Source organism: Homarus americanus, unplaced genomic scaffold (assembly GCF_018991925.1).
Source record: "Homarus americanus isolate GMGI-L3 unplaced genomic scaffold, GMGI_Hamer_2.0 scaffold34360, whole genome shotgun sequence".
Lineage (NCBI taxonomy): Eukaryota > Metazoa > Arthropoda > Malacostraca > Decapoda > Nephropidae > Homarus > Homarus americanus.
The window spans coordinates 5,964,746-5,984,859 of record NW_024739403.1 but is presented as its reverse complement, the minus strand read 5'-3'; the positions used below and the strand labels follow the sequence as shown (position 1 = coordinate 5,984,859).

Sequence of the window (20,114 nt, the reverse complement as noted above, 5' to 3'; positions counted from 1 at the left end):
CTCCTGAACTCCTCGAGTCTTGCTTCTTCCCAAAGTCTTATGGCGTCCTATCCTTCCTAAGATCATCCAAGTCACTTCTGATCTTCACATTTATTGATGAGGAACTTGTGCTTGTTTATTTCAGGAGTTCCAAAGCCGAGGTCCCCGAGCAGTTGGTTCAGGAAAAGGAAACACACACTGAGAGGCTACAGTCATCACGGCGCCAGTCCTCACCACTCTCGCGGTGTCCAAAAGATCCCTCATTACAAAATGCTGCTAGAGTGCATGATTCCTTAATTCCTGAACTACAAGGCTCTGGTCAAGAGTCACCTGAGGAGCCTGGCGGGTCTCACTGGGCAACACTGTGGGGTGGAACACCAAGCTCTCGACTACACCTCTGGTTCACCGTAACTCTGTACGCTGCTTTCGGGGTGGCCTTCTTCATACACTCCTCAGGTACTCTGTCATCATACCTCAGTTACCCAACATCAACACAGATATCGTTGGCGCGGGAGGCAGTAAAAGACCCAGAGGTGATGATGTGTAGTGAGGTGCCCTTCTCCCTCATCAAAATGGTCCAGCTTGGCTTCAACAACACCAACAAATCCTGTATGGAAGACCGAGACAGGTATGAAGGTTTGATAGTGATGGTGTGTGAGTTGGACGAGATGATGTGGCCGTTTTTGAATGAACTTGATGGGATGTCGTCAAACCTGAGTGTCCGGCAGGTGTGGGAGTCTACCACATTACCTCAGCATCTGCTTATTAATCAAGATTTAGTGGGAGAGTCTGAGAGCTGGCAGCCCGTCGTGACCAGCCTTAACACCTGCTACAAGTACACTAACGAAACACTCAACACCAACCAAGATATTCTCACATTTGTCACCACTAATGTATACGAAAACTTCAACTGCTCTCACCTGTATCCCGAGACGGAGTGCTTATGGCTGGGTTACCTGGGAACCTTGAGGCTGGTGAGTGTGCAGGTGACTGCCTGGGGAGACTCGCCACTCCTGGTCAGGCCTGATAATGTTAACCTGTGGCAGGTTGGTCCAGACAAGAACTGTTATCAACACTCTGGCTGCCTGAGGGAGCTGGTCATATCCTACACCGTAAGGCGCCTCATAGACACGCCAGCTGCCCCCTGCACCTCCTCCTCCAGCTACTCCCAAAGCAACTGTGTAGAGGAGTGTATCCTCACCAGTCTGGCCCGCGACCACGGGTGTGCGCCACCTTACCTGCTGGGGGAGGACCTGCACCAGTGTACCGTCGGGGAGTTTCGCAATGGATCAATGACTGTGGACAGGAGGAAGATGGCGGAGGCGAGGGGAGAGTGTGCGGCGACTTGCCTTAGACAGTGTGAAAGAGTCTTCCTCAACATCAGACCATTCTACTCTGAATCTGGCAACCAGGTAGGTCTTTCTTCCTCCACGTGAGAGAAAAAAATCACCGTATGAATGGGTAACAGTGACACTTTATAAGTATGTGGTGCAGTAAGCGTGTGTGAAGCAAATGGGTGTGATGGAGTGATTGACGCAGCAGCGTATGACGCAACAAGTAATACAGTAGTATATGTGTGACGCATCATGCGTATGTGGTGTAGTAATGTATAAGTGACATAGCAAAGTACATCATAGCAATATATGACGCAGCCGTGTATATGTGACGCAAGAATTATTTGGAATGCAGCATACTATAAATGACGCAACAACGTATATATAATATGTGATGGATCAACATGTGACGCGGCAGTATGCACAACACAGGGCCCGGTGCGGGTGGGTCGTGACGGGTCGCCCCACACGGTGACGCAGGAGCGGCTGGTGTGGCCCCTGAACCGGGCCATCTGTGAGGTAGGGGGCGCCATTGGTCTCTATCTCGGGTTCTCAGTCCTCTCACTACTCCACGACGCAGGAGCTCTTCTCGCTTTCTGCGCCGCCGTCGTCGTCTCCACCGCTCACAGGTAAGTAATCACCAGGTAACAAAATGCCACTGTACTGTCGTCACCGTCGAGCCCGGTCTCGATTATTCATGGACACTTAAAACTTTGCCGCCAAGCCGTTGAAATCCAGGCCAAACTCACCATTACCGCCGTGTTGTGTGTTGCCAGGGACGCCCCGGCAAAATTAAAACAACCCGTCACTAAAATGTGTGATTCTGGCAAGAGGACCCGCCGATAACAGCCGCTGGAACACGAGCTGCACACTGATGCCCTAAAAACTTTTAATGTAAACATAGAATATGGAGAAGAAAAAACTCACCTCTGGGAATATGTTAAAAAAAAAATAATTTGTTCTTAAAAAAAAATCCAGTATTAAGTATCAAGAAATAAATGAATCCTTTATATATATATATATATATATATATATATATATATATATATATATATATATATATATATATATATATATATATATATATATATATATATATATATATATATATTGTAGGATTTCTTAATTTTTGTCTTCACTATTATAATCAACAACACTATCTTGTGTGTGTGTGTGTAGGGTAGGAGACTGGCTGCGAGAACGGCGCCGCCCAGCCAGAAGGCGAGACTACCCACTCCACTCCACACAGCCACCCAGGCCGCCTGTACAGCCAGCCACCTACACCCCACCTGAGGGAATAAGCCCCAACTACCTCCACCACGATACACCCACAGTAAACCATGGTACGTCCTCACTACACCATGACACACCCACACTACACCATGACACACCCACACTACACCATGACACACCCACACTACACCATGACACACCCACACTACACCACGACACATCCACACTACACCATGACACACCCACACTACACCATGACACACCCACACTACACCATGACACACCCACACTACACCATGACACACCCACACTACACCATGAAACAATCAGCATCGCTCTTCCGGGTGATGACAAGAGCCCCACCGTGTGTCGGACCCGAGCCTCTTACCACCTCCCTCACGCACAGTGCCAGCAGCCACCACCTGCCTACCTCCCCATCACCCCCTTCAACATGTCAGCCTGGAGCAGACCTCAGCCCTCTGAAGGGAAAACTCTCACACTACCTGCAGGGGACGACATCAGTAGGTGAGTTGAGAACGTGAAACGAAACCATCACTCGACTTCTTCTCATTGTTACCACAGATACTCGACTGAAACCACGCCTGTATCAGCACCTCCCGGCCCAGGTCTACGGTGAGCCATGGTGTAGCGGTCAGTACACTCGCCTCGCAAATATCAGGTCTGAGAGATTTGATTCAATTGCAGGAATGAACTGTAGGTAAATTCTCTAACTATTTTTCACTCTCTTCATACTTTTCCCATCTCTCTTTTACTTCTTCTGCCTCAAATAGGATCTTATTGTCTTTGTTTTTAATAGTCTCACCCCATTTATTTCCTTTATTCTGGTTCATTTGTTTAATCTCTCTGTGTACATATCCTAAATTATATCTTTTGTCATCACTTCTATGTCCCCGTATATCCTTTCTAAATAACCTTTCATGGCCTGTCTACATTCCTTTGTTAATTTTTTGGTAAACCTCACTTTCTTATCATATTTCTTTGTCTAAACATTTTCTTTATCCACTCATTTTTAGCCTCGTTCCTCCCATGCTGTATAAGTTTTTTTTAGATATTCTCTAACATTATTTATGGTTAAACTAATTATCACCAACATAATACAGACCTTCCTAAAAAAATAACTGTACATTTTATTTGTTGGAAAGAGTGAAGTAGATAAATATAAGAGACATTTATAAGTTATGTCCACATGGTAACTTTGCGAGCCATGTTTGTCACCACTAAAATTATTACCTAGTTTATATTGTCTCGCTTACCCCTTGACGCAATAATTGAGCCAGAAAGAAAAAAAAATCCAATTATTGATCTGTTCCTTCATCATCATAACTTCAATCAATATTTGGAAGAGAGAACACATTTGCAAGGTGACATTTTCTCTTCTAAATACTTCACGGACGGACAGATGGACGGGCGGGCAGACTGACGGACGGACGGACAGGGATTGACAGATTAAACAGATATATAAATCCTTACGATAATCGTTCCGTTTAATGAGCATGTTGTGACCGTGTGTTTGTGTGTCTGTGGGTGGAGTACTGGGAGAGTGTGGCGGCTGGCAGCGGTGGTCCCTTGTGCTGTTATCTTCTGCTCCATGGCGCTCCTCCAGTGGCAGGACTACGCCTCCTCCCCTGTGTTTACCAGGTGAGGTACTGTCATATGTAGGTGAGGTACTGTCTTCTGCAGGTGAGGTACTGTCTTCTGTAGGTGAGGTGCTGTCTTCTGTAGGTGAGATACTGTCTTCTGTAGGTGAGGTACTGTCTGTAGGTACTGTCTTCTGTAGGTGAGGTACTGTCTTCTATAGGTGAGGTACTGTCTTCTGTAGGTGAGGTGCTGTCTTCTGTAAGTGAAATACTGTCTTCTGTAAGTGAGGTACTGTTTTCTGTAGGTAAGGTACTGTCTTCTGTAGGTGAGGTACTGTCTTCTATAGGTGAGGTACTGTCTTCTGTAGGTGAGATACTTTTATCTTCTGTGGGTTTGAGATACTTATCTTCTCTAGGTGAGGTACTGTCTTCTGTAGGTGAGGTACTGTCTTCTCTAGGTGAGGTACTGTCTTCTGTAGCTGAGGTACTGTCTTCTGCAGGTGAGGTACTGTCTTTTGTAGGTGAGATACTGTCTTCTGCAGGTGAGATACTGTCTTCTGCAGGTGAGGTACTGTCTTTTGTAGGTGAGATACTGTCTTCTGCAGGTGAGATACTGTCTTCTGTAGGTGAGATACTGTCTTCTGTAGGTGAGGTACTGTCTTCTGCAGGTGAGGTACTGTCTTCTGTAGGTGAGGTACTGTCTTCTGCAGGTGAGATACTGTCTTTTGTAGGTGAGATACTGTCTTCTGCAGGTGAGATACTGTCTTCTGCAGGTGAGGTACTGTCTTTTGTAGGTGAGATACTGTCTTCTGCAGGTGAGGTACTGTCTTTTGTAGGTGAGATACTGTCTTCTGCAGGTGAGATACTGTCTTCTGTAGGTGAGACGTGTAGACCAATAATGATCCGCCTGTCCGCAGTTATGAGTCACGTTACCTGGAGGAGGTGGTGTTTCCCGGAGTCACCGTCTGTATGTGGCCACCTTTCAACCCTAAACGTCTGGAGGATATTGGTGTGAAATACAACTTCTCGCATCACTGTGTCAGAGTCTACAACGGCATCTACTACAAGCTGAAGTTAGTGAGTGTGTGTGTGTGTGTGATCGCAGGCTTTAGGACGTGACGTGGTTTGGTATGCATGATCGTTTTTAGTTAAAGTGACAGTCAGACGAGGCATTTTTTCGACTTATTCACGGCGCAATAACAGAGAGAGAGAGAGAGAAAAAAAAAATAATATGACACAAACTTGTACGTGTACGACAGGTGTGGTGGAGTAGTAGTTGTCTTATGTATGACATATATGTGCTACAGGTGTGAGTGGATGCAGGTGTACGAGGAGCTGTTGTGGGAGCTACCAGGGGCTGCGTGGGACCAAGACCTTGACCAGGTATGGGAAGAGGCAGCCTGGAGACCCTCTGATCTCTTCATCTCCTACAAGGTCAGTTCCACAGTACTGCCATCATTACCATCACTACCATCACTACCGTCAGTACCATCACTACCGTCAGTACCATCACTACCGTCAGTACCACCACTACCATCACTCCCACCATTACCATCACTCCTACCTTCACCACCATCATTACCATCACTACCGTCAGTACCATCACTACCGTCAGTACCATCACTACCGTCAGTACCACCATTACCATCACTCCCACCATTACCATCACTCCCACCACTACCTTCACCACCATCATTACCACCACTACCATCATTACCACCACTACCATCAGTACCACTACTACCACCAGCGCCTCCTCCCTCAAGAGTAACACCTCACCACTCACCTCATTCTAATCTCTCAAACTACCTCATAAAACAGGTTAGGTGAGGTCAGGTAAGGTCATGAACCAAGATAATGACCCTATACCTCCACCTCTCTAACAGTTCGCAGGTCAGACGTATCAAGTTAAAGACAGCGACGCCCACGATACGCCCCTCCAGCCCACCCTTTCCGCCCTCAACCGCTGCTTCACCTTTACCCCCGCCCACCGCCTCGTCCGCCCACACCTACTTCATTCTCCAGCTTAAGGTAGGCGGTTTTCATTCTCTCTCTCTCACTCACTCATCTGGCTCTCACTTCTCTCTGGCTCTCACTTCTCTCTCTTTCAGTGCCCCCCCGCCTCTCTCTCTCTCCTTTTGTCTCTCATAACCTTCCCCTTATCAGTCGTTCGTTCGTTTTGTTTTCTTTCTCATCCTCACTTTATTCCTCCGCCTTTCCTCTCTCTCTTTTATATCCTCTCGTTAACCTACCCCTACCCTACCCTACCCTCGCCTCTTAGTCATATTTGCTTTGCCTGCTTTAGAAATTTCACCAATCAGACGAAAGTACAAGGAATAAAGAAAACGGAGAGAGACTAAGAGTGATGACACTGGACACACGGGGTGAGAGGCGACCTGAGAACAATGTTGTAAAGTTTGAGCGAAATTGAGAGGCCAGTTTTGAAGGAGATGTCGAGGAGTGTTGGGAGTTTACGGATGAGTGGATGACGGACATATGAATAAATAAGTAAATCTAAGAAAACAAATAAAGTTAACAGAAAAACAATAAAGGAAGAAAATTAAAGATGGAAAAGGTCAACGGATTTATATAGTTTAGAATAAATAAGTAAAGTTAAGAAAACACATAGATTAAAGTATAGACATAAACAAAGAAAGTGGAGAAAGCATAGGCAAGGTTAGGAAGAAAATATGTGCTGCTTCGCCCTGTTCCCAGCTGCAACGACCTGGAGAAAATGGCGCTGTTTTCATAGGAAGTGGCTTCTGGCCCAGGTCCGGCTCTCACTCTCTTTTACACTAAAGCCGGGTACTTACCACAGCCTGGGTTCGGCTCTTATTCTATTTACGCTAAATCTGGGTATGCATATACCACTGACTAGGATCCGACCCCCTCACTATTTTCACTAAAGACGGGGACGCACTGCAGCTCGAGATTGATATAGGACAGTCATTGTTAGTGTAGTGAACTATGGGCAAGTTTCTTTACGCCATTTGCCTCTGTCTACCCAGCAGTAATTGGGAAACTGGATGTTAATTTATTTGCGGATCGTATTCCGGGGTAATGGTTAGCTAGTGCAGTTGGCGAGTTGTCCGGTCTTCTCGGATTATTCCTTGACACTGGGTCATGCAGCTCGTTAACTCAGGGTGTGGTTGTTGTGTTGGCGACAGCTTCTACACCTTAAACAAATTCACGCCTAGGTGGCCCTTTGGCCGGCCATCCCTCCTACACGAGGGCAACCATTATTATTAGTGAACCGTAAAAGTGTAAACAAAGGTGGTCGAGAAGAAGCCAATAGTTATGACTGATTAACTAATACATGTGAGACTTTCTAGAAAATGAGTCGCCTTGATTGATGATAATATACATCTATGACCTTTTCGTGTGTAAGTGAACAGTACTGTACGTGTGTAAAGTGTACATGACCTTCACCAGAAACTGAGTCGTGAGTACAATGGGGTCGAGAGGTGTACAGATGCCAAGTATTTCTGGCCAGCCGAGGACAGGTTCAAGCCTAAGTACGTCCACGACTGGAAGTGTTACCAAGAACACTTTAAGATGTACGTGTTGGTCCACCCACCAGGACACCCGCCCCTCCTGATGGACGGCATCACTGCTACCCAGGTGAGTTACGGCTTTAGTAGTAGTGAAGATCAGTGCCATAGCTTCGACACACACACACACGGACACTATTACTGAGGTGAGACACAGTAACAGGGAGGACCGAAGCAAACTTGAACACGTTACTAGGACACATTTATGACTGTTCGCACCTCTGGCTGGTTTTCGCTCTGGGAATTTCTTGTACTGTTTTAACTGTGTTTACGAAGACTTGATGTGGTAGAACATATATGTGTCGAGGTGTAGGTAGATGGGGCCGCGAAGGATTTACTAGTTCATTTAATGGGTTTTCTCACAGCTGGTGCCGACGGCCAATAAGGTGAAGACGAGGATCCGCGTGTCGCTGGACCTGTACGACCGTCTGAAGTCTGGCGGCTGCCGTGTGTAACGGAGGCGGAGGTGGAGGGAGGATCGCAGGCTGTTTGTCTACAGCGGTGTGTTGCCCTCGCTGCCGTCACCCAACACAGCTGCCGCCTCCCCTACACTCCCTGGTCCTCCGCCAAGCTCTGCTCCAGGTCAACAACGTGGTTCTGTGCTGCTTCATATCTTTAAGTGTTGTTTGTTGTAAAAAATTGACTCTTGTATTCCCTGTTCACTGATCCTGTCCTAAGTGTTCACTGACCCTGTCTTAGGTGTTCACTGACCCTGTCCTAGGTGTTCACTGACCCTGTTCTAGGCGCTCACTGTCACTGCCAACTGAAGCACCAAGACTCACTAATAACACGGCCCTCCTCGCCTGCCATTTACACACGTCACACAATAATGTTTTCCCGATATATTCCTCTGTCCAAGCTTCTTATCTGATTGCCAATATTTCTAATCATCTTTTTTTTTTAATATTCTCTTTCCATTTACTCTTTTATACAAACTTTCCCCATCAGTGACACAATGTTTTTGATTACCTTTTTGAGGAACTTTATTAGTTTCTGATAAGCTTTTTGTCCTCCGTAAAGGTGTGTGTGTGTGTGTGTGTGTGTGTGACCTCATCCTAACGTCCCATCCTTCCCATACCAACAACAGAGAGCAGTACGTGAAGTTTCCCAAGTACACAGCATCCGTGGTGGGGTCGCTGGCCAACCAGAGTGAGGTAGAGGCCGCCTGCCTAACCTCCTGCCCCGAGACCTGCCGCGTCCTGCACTACACCACCACCGACACAACTGACGCAGACAACAACATTGAGGTCGCCTTCGAGAGACCCATGTACAACCAGGTGACCATAATGAGAACTGCAGTATTATCTCTCCCTCGTTCGTTCGTTGTTCACTCACTCTAGCTTGAGAATTACAATATTATCTCTCCTCGTTCTTTGTTCTCTCACTCTAGCTTGAGAATTATTTCTCTCCTCGTTGTCTCTCACTCTAGCTTGAGAATACAGTATTATCTCTCCCTCGTTCGTTGTTCTCTCACTCTAGCTTGAGAATTACAGTATTATCTCTCCCTCGTTCTTTGTTCTCTCACTCTAGCTTGAGAATTACAATTATCTCTCCTCGTTCTTTGTTCTCTCACTCTAGCTTGAGAATTACAGTATTATCTCTCCTCGTTCTTTTTCTCCTCTAGCTTGAGAATTATATTCTCCTCGTTCTGTTCTCCCTCTAGCAACAAATTATCCGTTCTTGTCTCTCCTCTATACAGTATTATCTCCTCGTTCGTTGTTCACTCACTCTAGCTTGAGAATTACAGTATTATCTCTCTCTCGTTCTTTGTTCTCTCACTCTAGCTTGAGAATTACAATATTATCTCTCCCTCGTTCTTTGTTCTCTCACTCTAGCTTGAGAATTACAGTATTATCTCTCCCTCGTTCTTTGTTCTCTCACTCTAGCTTGAGAATTACAATATTATCTCTCCCTCGTTCTTTGTTCTCTCACTCTAGCTTGAGAATTACAGTATTATCTCTCCCTCGTTCTTTGTTCTCTCACTCTAGCTTGAGAATTACAGTATTATCTCTCTCTCGTTCTTTGTTCTCTCACTCTAGCTTGAGAATTACAGTATTATCTCTCCCTCGTTCTTTGTTCACTCACTCTAGCTTGAGAATTACAGTATTATCTCTCCCTCGTTCTTTGTTCTCTCACTCTAGCTTGAGAATTACAGTATTATCTCTCCCTCTCTCGTCTACAGATCCTGGAGTCTTGGTCATACAGCAGTGTACAGCTTGTATCCAACGTGGAGTCTCTAGCCTCTCTCTTCCTGGGTGTGTCTCTCTACCAGATCCTCACCTGCTGTCTCTCACAACACCAAGACGAGGACATCAACTAGTCTACCATCTCTAAGGTTCCTAGGAGTGTCTCTCTACCAGATGTCTCTCACAGCACCATGATGAGGACCCCATCTAACAAAGTGGCTATCAGATTCTCACCAGATGTCTCTCATAAAACTTAAACTATCTTACCCTAAGAACTTCAGTAAATTCTTGAAGGGAGAGAGAGAGAGAGAGAGAATGTGTGTGTGTGTGTGTGTGTGTGTGTGTGTGTGTGTGTGTGTACGAGAAATATATCGTTACACCATTCATTCAATTCTTATAATATGTGTCACCAAAGAATAAAAGTTAACGTTTAGAAGTAATCTTTATTGTCTGTCTGTCTAACTATCTGTCTGTTTTACTGTATATCTGTTTGTCAGTCTGTCTGTGAATAAGTGTTATGTTCTCCTATCACTCACCAATATAATGTGCTATCATACTTGTTATCGTGTATGGTCAATGGTATCTTGTTATCTTATGTGATCAATGTTATCACTAAAGATAACCAAATATGGAACCTCTAGATAATATTTTCATTAAGCCTTAGTATTGTAATGGAACACCTAAGGCCCCTTAGGACTTGGGGCCCCTTAGGACTTGAGGCCACTTAGGACTTGGGGCCCCTTAGGACTTGGGGTCACTTAGGACTTGGGGCCCCTTAGGACTTGGGGCCACTTAGGACAAGGGGCCACTTAGGACTTGAGGCCCAATAGAACTTGGGCTCATAATGACTTGGGGTCTTTTTGGAACTGTAAACTACCGGGACTTGGGGCCTAGTTGGACTTCGGGGCCCACTTGGACTCATTAGGACCCGGGACCCATCTGTTAAGTCAACCTTTTAGCTACGTGTTGTAACTTCTCATCATATATTGTAAGTTAAATAATCACATGAAACTAAATATATAGCTGTATGTCTCTCAGTCTCTTTTAATTACAACCTGGAAGTGATGTTTAGTATTTCTCAAGAGTATGTGTACAGTATCTCTCTCTTTATATATCTTTTTATCTGTCTTTTATCGTGTCTCTCTCTCTCTCTCTCTCTCTCTCTCTCTTTCTCTACTTATATTCTCACTCTCCTACAACCACTGACTTTCACTTTCTTTTTCGTTCAACGCAACTTAATATTGTAAACAAACATCAACCAACAATAATGAAAAATAACCAAATAAATCAATAAACAAAGAAAATGGAAAAAAATAAACAAATTGTCTTAAAAGAAAACGTTAATGGATGACTAAAGTAAAATTATTAACATGAGTAAAATTGATACGTGAATGAAAATAACTTAATTCCTGGTCATGTTTGTATAAGATAATGTAAGGTTTAATGGTTTATGAAGAGTGTTATGTAATTTAGTGGATAATTACATAGAAGTGTAGAGAGAAGAGTGTAATTAAGTGTGTGAGTGTGTGTGTGTGTGTGTGTGTGTGTGTGTGTGTGTGTGTGTGTGTGTGTGAGTGTATTCAACAAATAAGATACTGTGTCTGTTTTTCAGGTTCACCTCACCCCACCACACACACGCACACACACACACACACATACATGCACATAATTGATGACAGGAATTAAGGTGGTGTTTACAAACCAGATATGAAATTTGTCTTAATTAAGGTAGGGTAGCGGGTTGTGTGTGTGTGTGTGTGTGTGTGTGTGTGTGTACCTGAAATGTAAATGAAAAAAAATCATATTAGTAATGCGTTAAATATTTTAGGTACTCAGTAAATAAAAATGTGGTATTTAATTTTTGGGACACCCTGTACAGTATATATACTCAAATGTGGTGTACTGGCTGTGGAATGAATGAATGAATGAATGAATGAAAGAAATAATAAAGGAAATTAATATATGGCTGTGTGAAAGAAATTAATCAAATAAATTAATTAATTGAATGGATGAACGAAATGAAATGAAACATTCAATAACTGAACGGAATCATATGAAATGAATGAACGAAATGAAAGAAATTGAATGAAATAAGCAAAAGAAAACAAAATAACAGAACGAAAGCATCAATTAGTAAAATCAAATGAATAAATGGATAAAGAAATGAAGAAACGGTAAAAAATTATTCAAATATATAAAACGAATGAAAAAAAGAGACTGAAATGAATGGAGTGAATGAAATGAATGGAGGAGAGTTAATGACCTCACCGCCACACGTGCAGGTGAGGGAGGAGGGCCACTCTCGCTTGCTGACCTAAATTTGGCACTGTGGTCGTAAGGGAAAAGGCGGAACCTTGTCCGGGTCACTTTACGAGTGCCACCACCTCCTGCATCCCCCTCATCTGATACTGCTGCCTCACTTTCTTCAATATCGAGAGAGAGAGAGAGAGAGTATGAGAAGGAAAACGAGGGAGAGAAAGGTGGAGAGAGAGATAGACACATATATACAAATATATAGACTTTCAGAGGTTTATTTGTGTGTGTGTGTGTGTGTGTGTGTGTGTGTGTGTGGACGATATATCCCAACACGGTATAAAAATCCACACACGTTTACACACTTACTCATCGCCTTCACTATTATTGCGGGAAAACATCTAAAATACTCATACTCTTTTTCACAATACATTACACCTTCGTTATACTAATACTAAACCGGCTTAGTCGGCTCGGTACACATGACGAATATAACGAAGACGTAAGAGAGATGGCGAGGTAGATAGATATTCGTGACAGAAAGAAAATAACAGAAACAAAAGGAAAAATACAAAAACGTTAATATTTTTTATTTTTTTGGTGTTAATGAGGTCCACATGCTGTCATTACTCGATAGCGTCTACAAGAATTCGTGTTCATATTTGCCTCCATCAAACTTAATCTCACTTCATGGTGTCGGTTCACCCTTAATCAATTTCTATCTCCTGTTATTTCTACCGTCGTCTATCTTTACTCTGGGGGGGTCTTACGTTCGTTATAACTTAGAGATATCTTTCATTAGTGTTGTGTGTACGTTACCCCTGGCCAGCCAACACACTCACGCCACTATCAATCCCTCGTCTACTTTCATTCCCCACCAACTCAACCCTTCATTATTGCTCGTCCCGTTGCAAAATTGGCGTTGATTTGTGTTAGCGTGAGCCAGACTCGTCGACACTTTGTCATGGTCAAAATTAACTGGCCTGTAATTTCCTTAGTTTGTGTGGTTATGTTTCACCGTCAGGGCGTCAACCACCACACACTCTCCTCGGTTACTGACGGTATTTACTTTGTTGTCTTTGTTATTGTTTTATATCTACGATAATCTTTCTTTAATATTAATTATATTTATTCTTAAGTGAGGGCCATCAAGCAGAGGTCCAGTGAGAGCCGTCCAACAAGGGTACAGTGATGACCATCCACCAGAGGTCTGGTGAGGGCCATCTACCAGAGGTCCAGTGAGAGCCATCTACCAAAGGTCTAGTGAGGGCCATCCACCATAGGTCCAGTGAGGGCCATCCACCAGAGCTACAGTGAGGGCCATCAACCAGAGATCCATTGAGGGCCATCCACCAGTCAGGGAAACATCACAAAAATAGAGACCTGATGGGCCCAAACAGAACCCTTTCTAGATAGAAAAGCTCATTAAAATAGAACCATATCTAGTAAAACACACACACACACACACACTAACATAAGACTCTATTTACAGAAACAATATCTAAAATAGACGCCTTAATCAGAGGAAAATCTTGGCCTCCCTAAAAGTTACACCAGAATCCCAGCCCTCCAGACCAGCACGTAGCCCAGTGATGCCTCGGGAGCCAATATTCCCAACACACGGTAGCCAAGTGAGACGTGTTATTAGTTGTGGATTTAGAGCTCTGTTTTGTACCTGCCTTCTTGAACACCTGCGTTTCTTCTCACCTGGTGTGTGTGTGTGTGTGTGTGAAGGAGAGAGATAGATATTCAGTGACTATAGATAGATAGATAGATAGATAGATAATAGTTATGAGTTATTAAAACACACACACACACACACACACACACACACACACACACACACACACACACACATCATTACCTTCAGTCAAGCAACAAGAACAAACCTTCATTAGGGAGGAACCGCTTACCCTACCCTCACTTATTTACACAACTGAGAGAGAGAGAACTAAGGTAACTGAAGTGAGTATTGAGATCGATTGAACACACATAACCTCACCTGTACTACCTTACATGGTATTACTCCCACTTACCTGAGAATATAAGATTTGTTTAATTGGATGATCAGACACAATGTTTGTTTTTAATGCTAAGGAATAATTAAATTAAACGAGTATCTCGATCTAACCAAATCTAACCTAACCTAACCTAACTTAACCCAAGAAAAATCACCCTATAGGTCCAGTTTACGATCATGAGTTATGAAGACAACATAACCCGGAATTAAATGACATCAACCAGTTACCTCTCCCACAAGAGCTTACCAATCAACTTACGTACAACGAGACGCCCTGTATACCTCACAAGCTTAAACGAGATCAAACCACGGCGATATTCACTCTTATGGCAGAACCACCGTCAGAGAGATCGAGACTGAGACGGTATAAGAGACCCGGAAATAGCAGGGGACGGGAGATGGTGGGTGATGTTGAAAAAGAAGGACAGGTGTTGGTCTTCAGGGCAGCTCATAGTTAATAATAATAATAATAATAATAATAATAATAATAATAATAATAGATTACTCCATATCACAAACCATTTACATTTCTAAACAAGCTTAAATAACAAAACACTCATACACTCACACACACGCACACACACACACACACACACACACACACACACACACACACATTATTATTAAAAAAAATATATATATTACAACAAAAACAAGATAAACGTTAAACGACCTCACCCCCCCCCTCCCCCTCCCCAGTGCGTGACCCGAATATACGATACAGTATATAAATCCCTATTTCCATTACCAAACAATTAACAACGGCGTATCCCCTCAACCAATTGATTAGTGACGTAGCCGCAAAGGACCATTGTTTTTTTTACCAATATGTTGTCCTGTTTGTTTGTTTGTTTGTTTTTATTAAGTATTTTTTTCGTTCATTATTATTGTTTGGGGAATTATCTAGAATGACATGGGACGAATTTGAGTTTGGGTTTAAATTAGATTAGGTTAGGTTAGAAAGGCTGTTTTTTTTTATAGAAATTCAGTGTCGAGATAATAAAAACAAGTAGAATAATTCACACACACACACACACACACACAAACACACACACACACACAACACGCACACACACACACACACGCAAGGAAGCCAGAGTTTGAAGGTCAGGAATAATTCACAACACCGAGAATGCCAGCTGTGATGACCTGACCCACATAGCAGGCGAATCTAATTCACAACATCCTCAGTCAGATCAGTAGAGACGGGTACTAACATGACTCAACGTAGGTAACGACAGACACGAGTACCGATAGAAACAAAGGTTAAACAACACAGGTACATTAATCGCCATTTACTGTACGATATTTACTGTAAATATGTAAATAAACACTTAAATTTGTATTACAGCATTGTCACCTAGTACAGTATAACACTTACATGTCTTAGTTATTTACAAATGCAGATAGGTACAGTTACAGGTACAGTTATAGAAACAGTTACAGGTACAGTTATAGATACAGTTATAGGTACAGTTACAGGTACAGTTATAGATACAGTTACAGGTACAGTTACAGATTCAGTTACAGGTAGAATTACAGGTACAGTTACAGATTCAGTTACAGGTAGAATTACAGGTAGAGTTACAGGCACAGTTACGCGGGTACAGTTACAGGTACAGTTACGTACATAGTTACAGGTACAGTTACAGGTACAGTTACGGACACAGTTACAGGTACAGTAACAGGTACAGTTACGAACACAGTTACAGGTACAGTTTCAGGTACAGTTACAGGTACAGTTACAGGTACAGTAACGGACAGAGTTACAGGTACAGTTACGGACACACTTACAAGTACAGTTACAGGTACAGCTACAGGTACAGGTGAGTATTACATAATATACCTGGACAGGATAATACGCGGTGGTTGTTGGTCGCTGTTAGAAAATCATGTGTACGTCATGTAATCATTATATGAGGCCGTAACAATAGTGCATTTAATTAACAATCGCAATAACTGGCCCCACAAAAGACCTACAGCCTATGTGTGCGTGTGTGTGTGGGTGTGTGTGTGTGTGTGTGTGTGTGTGTGTGTGTGTGTGTAAACTGGTAGAGAATAACTTAACAGCCCTGTAATTGATTAAAACACACACACACACACACACAGGAAGCTCACTGCAGTAAGAGAGAGAGAGAGAGAGAGAGAGAGCATGGCCTAAGTAAGATCATGTAATTTCTCACGACGTTTGTTCCGCTAATTGGTGGTGGCGTGGCGGCGGTGTGGTGGTGGTGGAGGCCGTGGAGGTAGTAGTGGTAGTGGTGGTCGGTGGTAGTAGTGGTGGTGGTGGTGGCGAGGCGGTAGTAAGTGTGGTGGTGGCGGTGGCAGTGGCGGTGGTGGTAGTGGTGGTGGTGGTGATGGCGGCAGGTGGAGGTGGTGGTGTTGGTGGTAGTGGTGGTGGTGCTGGTGGTGGTGGTGGTGGTAGCGTTGGTAGTGGTGGTGATAATAGTGGTGTGGTGACAATGGTGATGATGGTGATGGTGTTACCACCACCATCATCATCATCGTCAGCATCATCATCGCGCGGTAGATACAAGGCACAATATCACCATTAATTTCACCCACGTGTTCCCCCTACTTTCCTTTCTGTCTGGCTGTCTGTCTGGCTGTCTGTCTCTCTTCCCTTAATCTCTTAATCTTTCAAAACTTCCCTCCTCTCTCTCTCTCTTTCTCTGTCTCGAGTGTCTTTCTCGTCTCTATCTTTAGACTTTATCCTATTATTTTCTCTCTCGCCTCATCAACAAAATCACAATGGTAAATTACTGCCATAAAACCCGGTCTTTTTAATATTCCATAAGCACTAAATCACTTGGTCATTGAAATCACAGGGTCGTAATCATGCAATAACCCATCCTATTGCATGTTGCACGCTGTTGATATATCACAGGTGACTCTAGTTAAGACAGGTGTTACTATATTTACAGGTGACAATAAATAATTAAGACAGGTGTTTCTTATACTTAAACTTAATATCAACCTCCCCCAATAGCAGAAACTCTGGTCAATATCGTGCTATGTCATCAACTCTAGTGACTGCATAAATTCTGTTAAATATAATACTGTAAACTTATGCTCTCCGGAGGACCTTAGGAAGAAAAGAACTCATTATTCCTTTAACCCCTAATTTGCATACAAAACTTCCCAGTTCACGAAGTAACTTTTATTCTGCGAGAAGAATTTGGTAAACAGTTGTACCTCTGAACAGCGAAGTCTGGCAGTGGAGATCACTCGACCATGAATGGGTTTTCAGAAATGTTTAATGGTGGTATTTGTTTACTGTCTGTCTATCGTCTGCAACTCTGAGCCATAGATGTGACGGTCTTGGTACGAGCGAGGAGACCCAAGGTTGTGTTTGTGAGTCGCACACACACACACACACACACACACACACACACTTAGGCACTTTTTACCATCGCCAGGCCAAGATATTTTCAGAACTCATTCCTGAAGTGATGTTTTTACTTAGCGACTTAAACTAAGATGAAATAATAATAAAAGATAAAAATAAATTAAGTTCTATTTTTACTCTATATTTTTATGATTGGATTTTATTTTTGACAGGAGAAACAAAAGAAGAGTATGAATGCGCTGCAGCTCACCAGGGTCTGCGTCAGCGTATTTCTAGTTAACTTTGAACCGTTTTAAATTGCCTGTCCGGAAAAAGCTGTGAGTATTTGAAACTCTGTTACTATAGTTCAACGATGGATCTATACTGTATGTGTGTGTGTGTATTCCTATATATTTATCTATCGTTCTGACTATATCTTTCTATGGAGGGAGGGAGGGAGGGAGGAAAGGAGGAGAGACAGTGAAGGGAAGGGAAGTTTAGTTTAGTTTAACAAATTTATTGACAAAGCTTGTAGTTTGCCTATTCTGAGTAGTTCAGTCAGGTCTTGACACTGAGGGTGGTATCACTTCTCACAGCCACGCAGGACAGAGGTTCATACACAAAGAAATACATCATATTCATTAACAGCTATAAATGTATAGAGATCAGATTCATATGGGTAATGTCACTGTTCACTGCCATGCAGGACAGAGGTTCATACACAAAGAGATGCATCATATTCATTGACAGTACATATACATATATGTACACACACACATACACATATACATACATACATATATACATACACATATACATGTACATATATATACACATATGCACACATACATACATACATATACGTCGGTCAGATTCATGTGGGTAATGTCACTCTTCACTGCCATGCAGGAGAGAGGTTCGAGGGAAGGGAAGGACGGAGAGGTACTGGAGGTGACGATGGTACATGGATGAATTCGTAATAGTATGACCATGTTTTTGTTTTAGTCATGTTTAAACTTTGACACTAATTTTTAATAATAATAATAATAATAATAATAATAATAATAATAATAATAATAATAATAATAATAATAATAATAATAATAATAATAAAAATAATAATAATAATAGTAATAATATTATTATTATTGTTATTATTATTATTATTATTATTATTATTATTATTATTATTATTATTATTATTATTATTGTTATTATTATTTGGACCATTTTGCACTCTTCGTAATACTAGAAAACATAAAGGAGAATATTCATTGTATTTTGTAAGAGGAAAACTGACTTAAATGTGTTTTATGATAATTTGATTCGTTTTGTTATATACTAAAATTGATTCGTTTTGTTATATACTAGATATTAAACTGTAAGGTCACGAGCTGTCTGTCATGTGTGTGTGTGTGTGTATGTGAGAGAGAGAGAGAGAGAGAGAGATTTACACTTTAGAATAACTTGGTGGTGACCTTATGGTGTCGGGGGAAGTGATTGTCGGGTAAATTCTGTCACCTGTGTCCGTTGTGGCTGTGTGTGTATTTGTAAATCCATGTGTGCGTGTGTAACCATAAGTGCGGAAAATATTGGTGTTGTAATATAGTCATCCACACGATTGCCACGAAAATCTATAAGGCAGTGTGTATACATTTTTTTAGACCATGTTCATATTGTTTGTGCGCGTTTATGTATAACTATGTGTAACAGTATATGAACTCGAGACAGCTCACAGACATACACTCTCTCCATGCACAAGGGTCAGTAACCCAAACATAGGGTAAAAAAAAAAATAAGAAAATATAGACCAAACTACAGCATAACACCCTAATAAATAAAATACATACATAAAAAACATGCCTTTACATTTTCATCACATAAATGAAACGCATGATAAACAAAATACCGATTTCGTTTCATGTCATCTATACAGTAATTCATATCGTCTAGACTGTAGAGCATAAACTCTGTCACACAGCGATAATTTATCTGCTATTTATTTATATGGGCAATTATTTAGCCGCATATTTTGTGGATATTATGCAGAGTAATTGGGGTATTTATGTGACAGAAGAGTTTTGTTGTTATCGACATTTTCCGAGGATGACATAGTGGCTGACGTTATCACGGACCTTTGGTTACACTGCAATTATCAGCTTGATATTAGTCTTTTCTGTATATACTGTAGTTTCCAGTTATGTTAAATAAAGGCAAGATGTCAGGATATATCTTCTCGCTTTAATGGTAAGAAAGAGAGAAAGAATAATAATAATACACAGTACTACAATTATTACTACTAATATTACTACTAATATGACTTACCAATTCATCTTCCAGTTAAGGCTCAACGGAGTCCAGCTTAACTGTTAAGCTATACTCCGTCAATAAGGCAAGTGGTCTTCTCCAGCCAAATATCATTCCCCCTCTCACTTGACTCCCGTGTACTAGGCAGGTTCTACTACCCAACAATCTTCCCCACTCCATTCCCTGGGTCTTGCTCCTCCAGGCTGTCTAACATCATCTCCACCTGGCAGCTCTCTCTTCATCCATGCCCTCCAGCCGCCTCAGCCATCTTATTGAGTATTGGCGTCGCGTCCAGTCCACCGCTGTAGATGATAGCGTAGTTAAT

At 42.3% G+C, this 20,114-nt stretch overlaps 1 protein-coding gene across 2 annotated transcripts; it reads left to right on the top strand.

Moving 5' to 3' along the window:
• Positions 1-2,768: 2,768 nt before the first annotated feature.
• On the top strand, positions 2,769-10,214 carry LOC121874575. Of its 2 annotated transcripts, XM_042378772.1 has the most exons (8): positions 2,769-3,071; positions 4,098-4,205; positions 5,062-5,217; positions 5,452-5,578; positions 7,577-7,765; positions 8,061-8,277; positions 8,783-8,972; positions 9,878-10,214. In XM_042378772.1, exons 1-6 carry the CDS (start codon positions 2,998-3,000, stop codon positions 8,148-8,150), a joined length of 744 nt encoding a protein of 247 aa, XP_042234706.1. In that variant the 5' UTR covers positions 2,769-2,997; the 3' UTR covers positions 8,151-8,277; positions 8,783-8,972; positions 9,878-10,214. The 2 variants fall into 2 exon arrangements, with proteins under 2 accessions (XP_042234706.1, XP_042234707.1); XM_042378773.1 differs by lacking the exons at positions 8,061-8,277; positions 8,783-8,972; positions 9,878-10,214 and adding an exon at positions 6,031-6,175 and having other exon boundaries at positions 7,577-7,704.
• Positions 10,215-20,114: the final 9,900 nt, after the last annotated feature.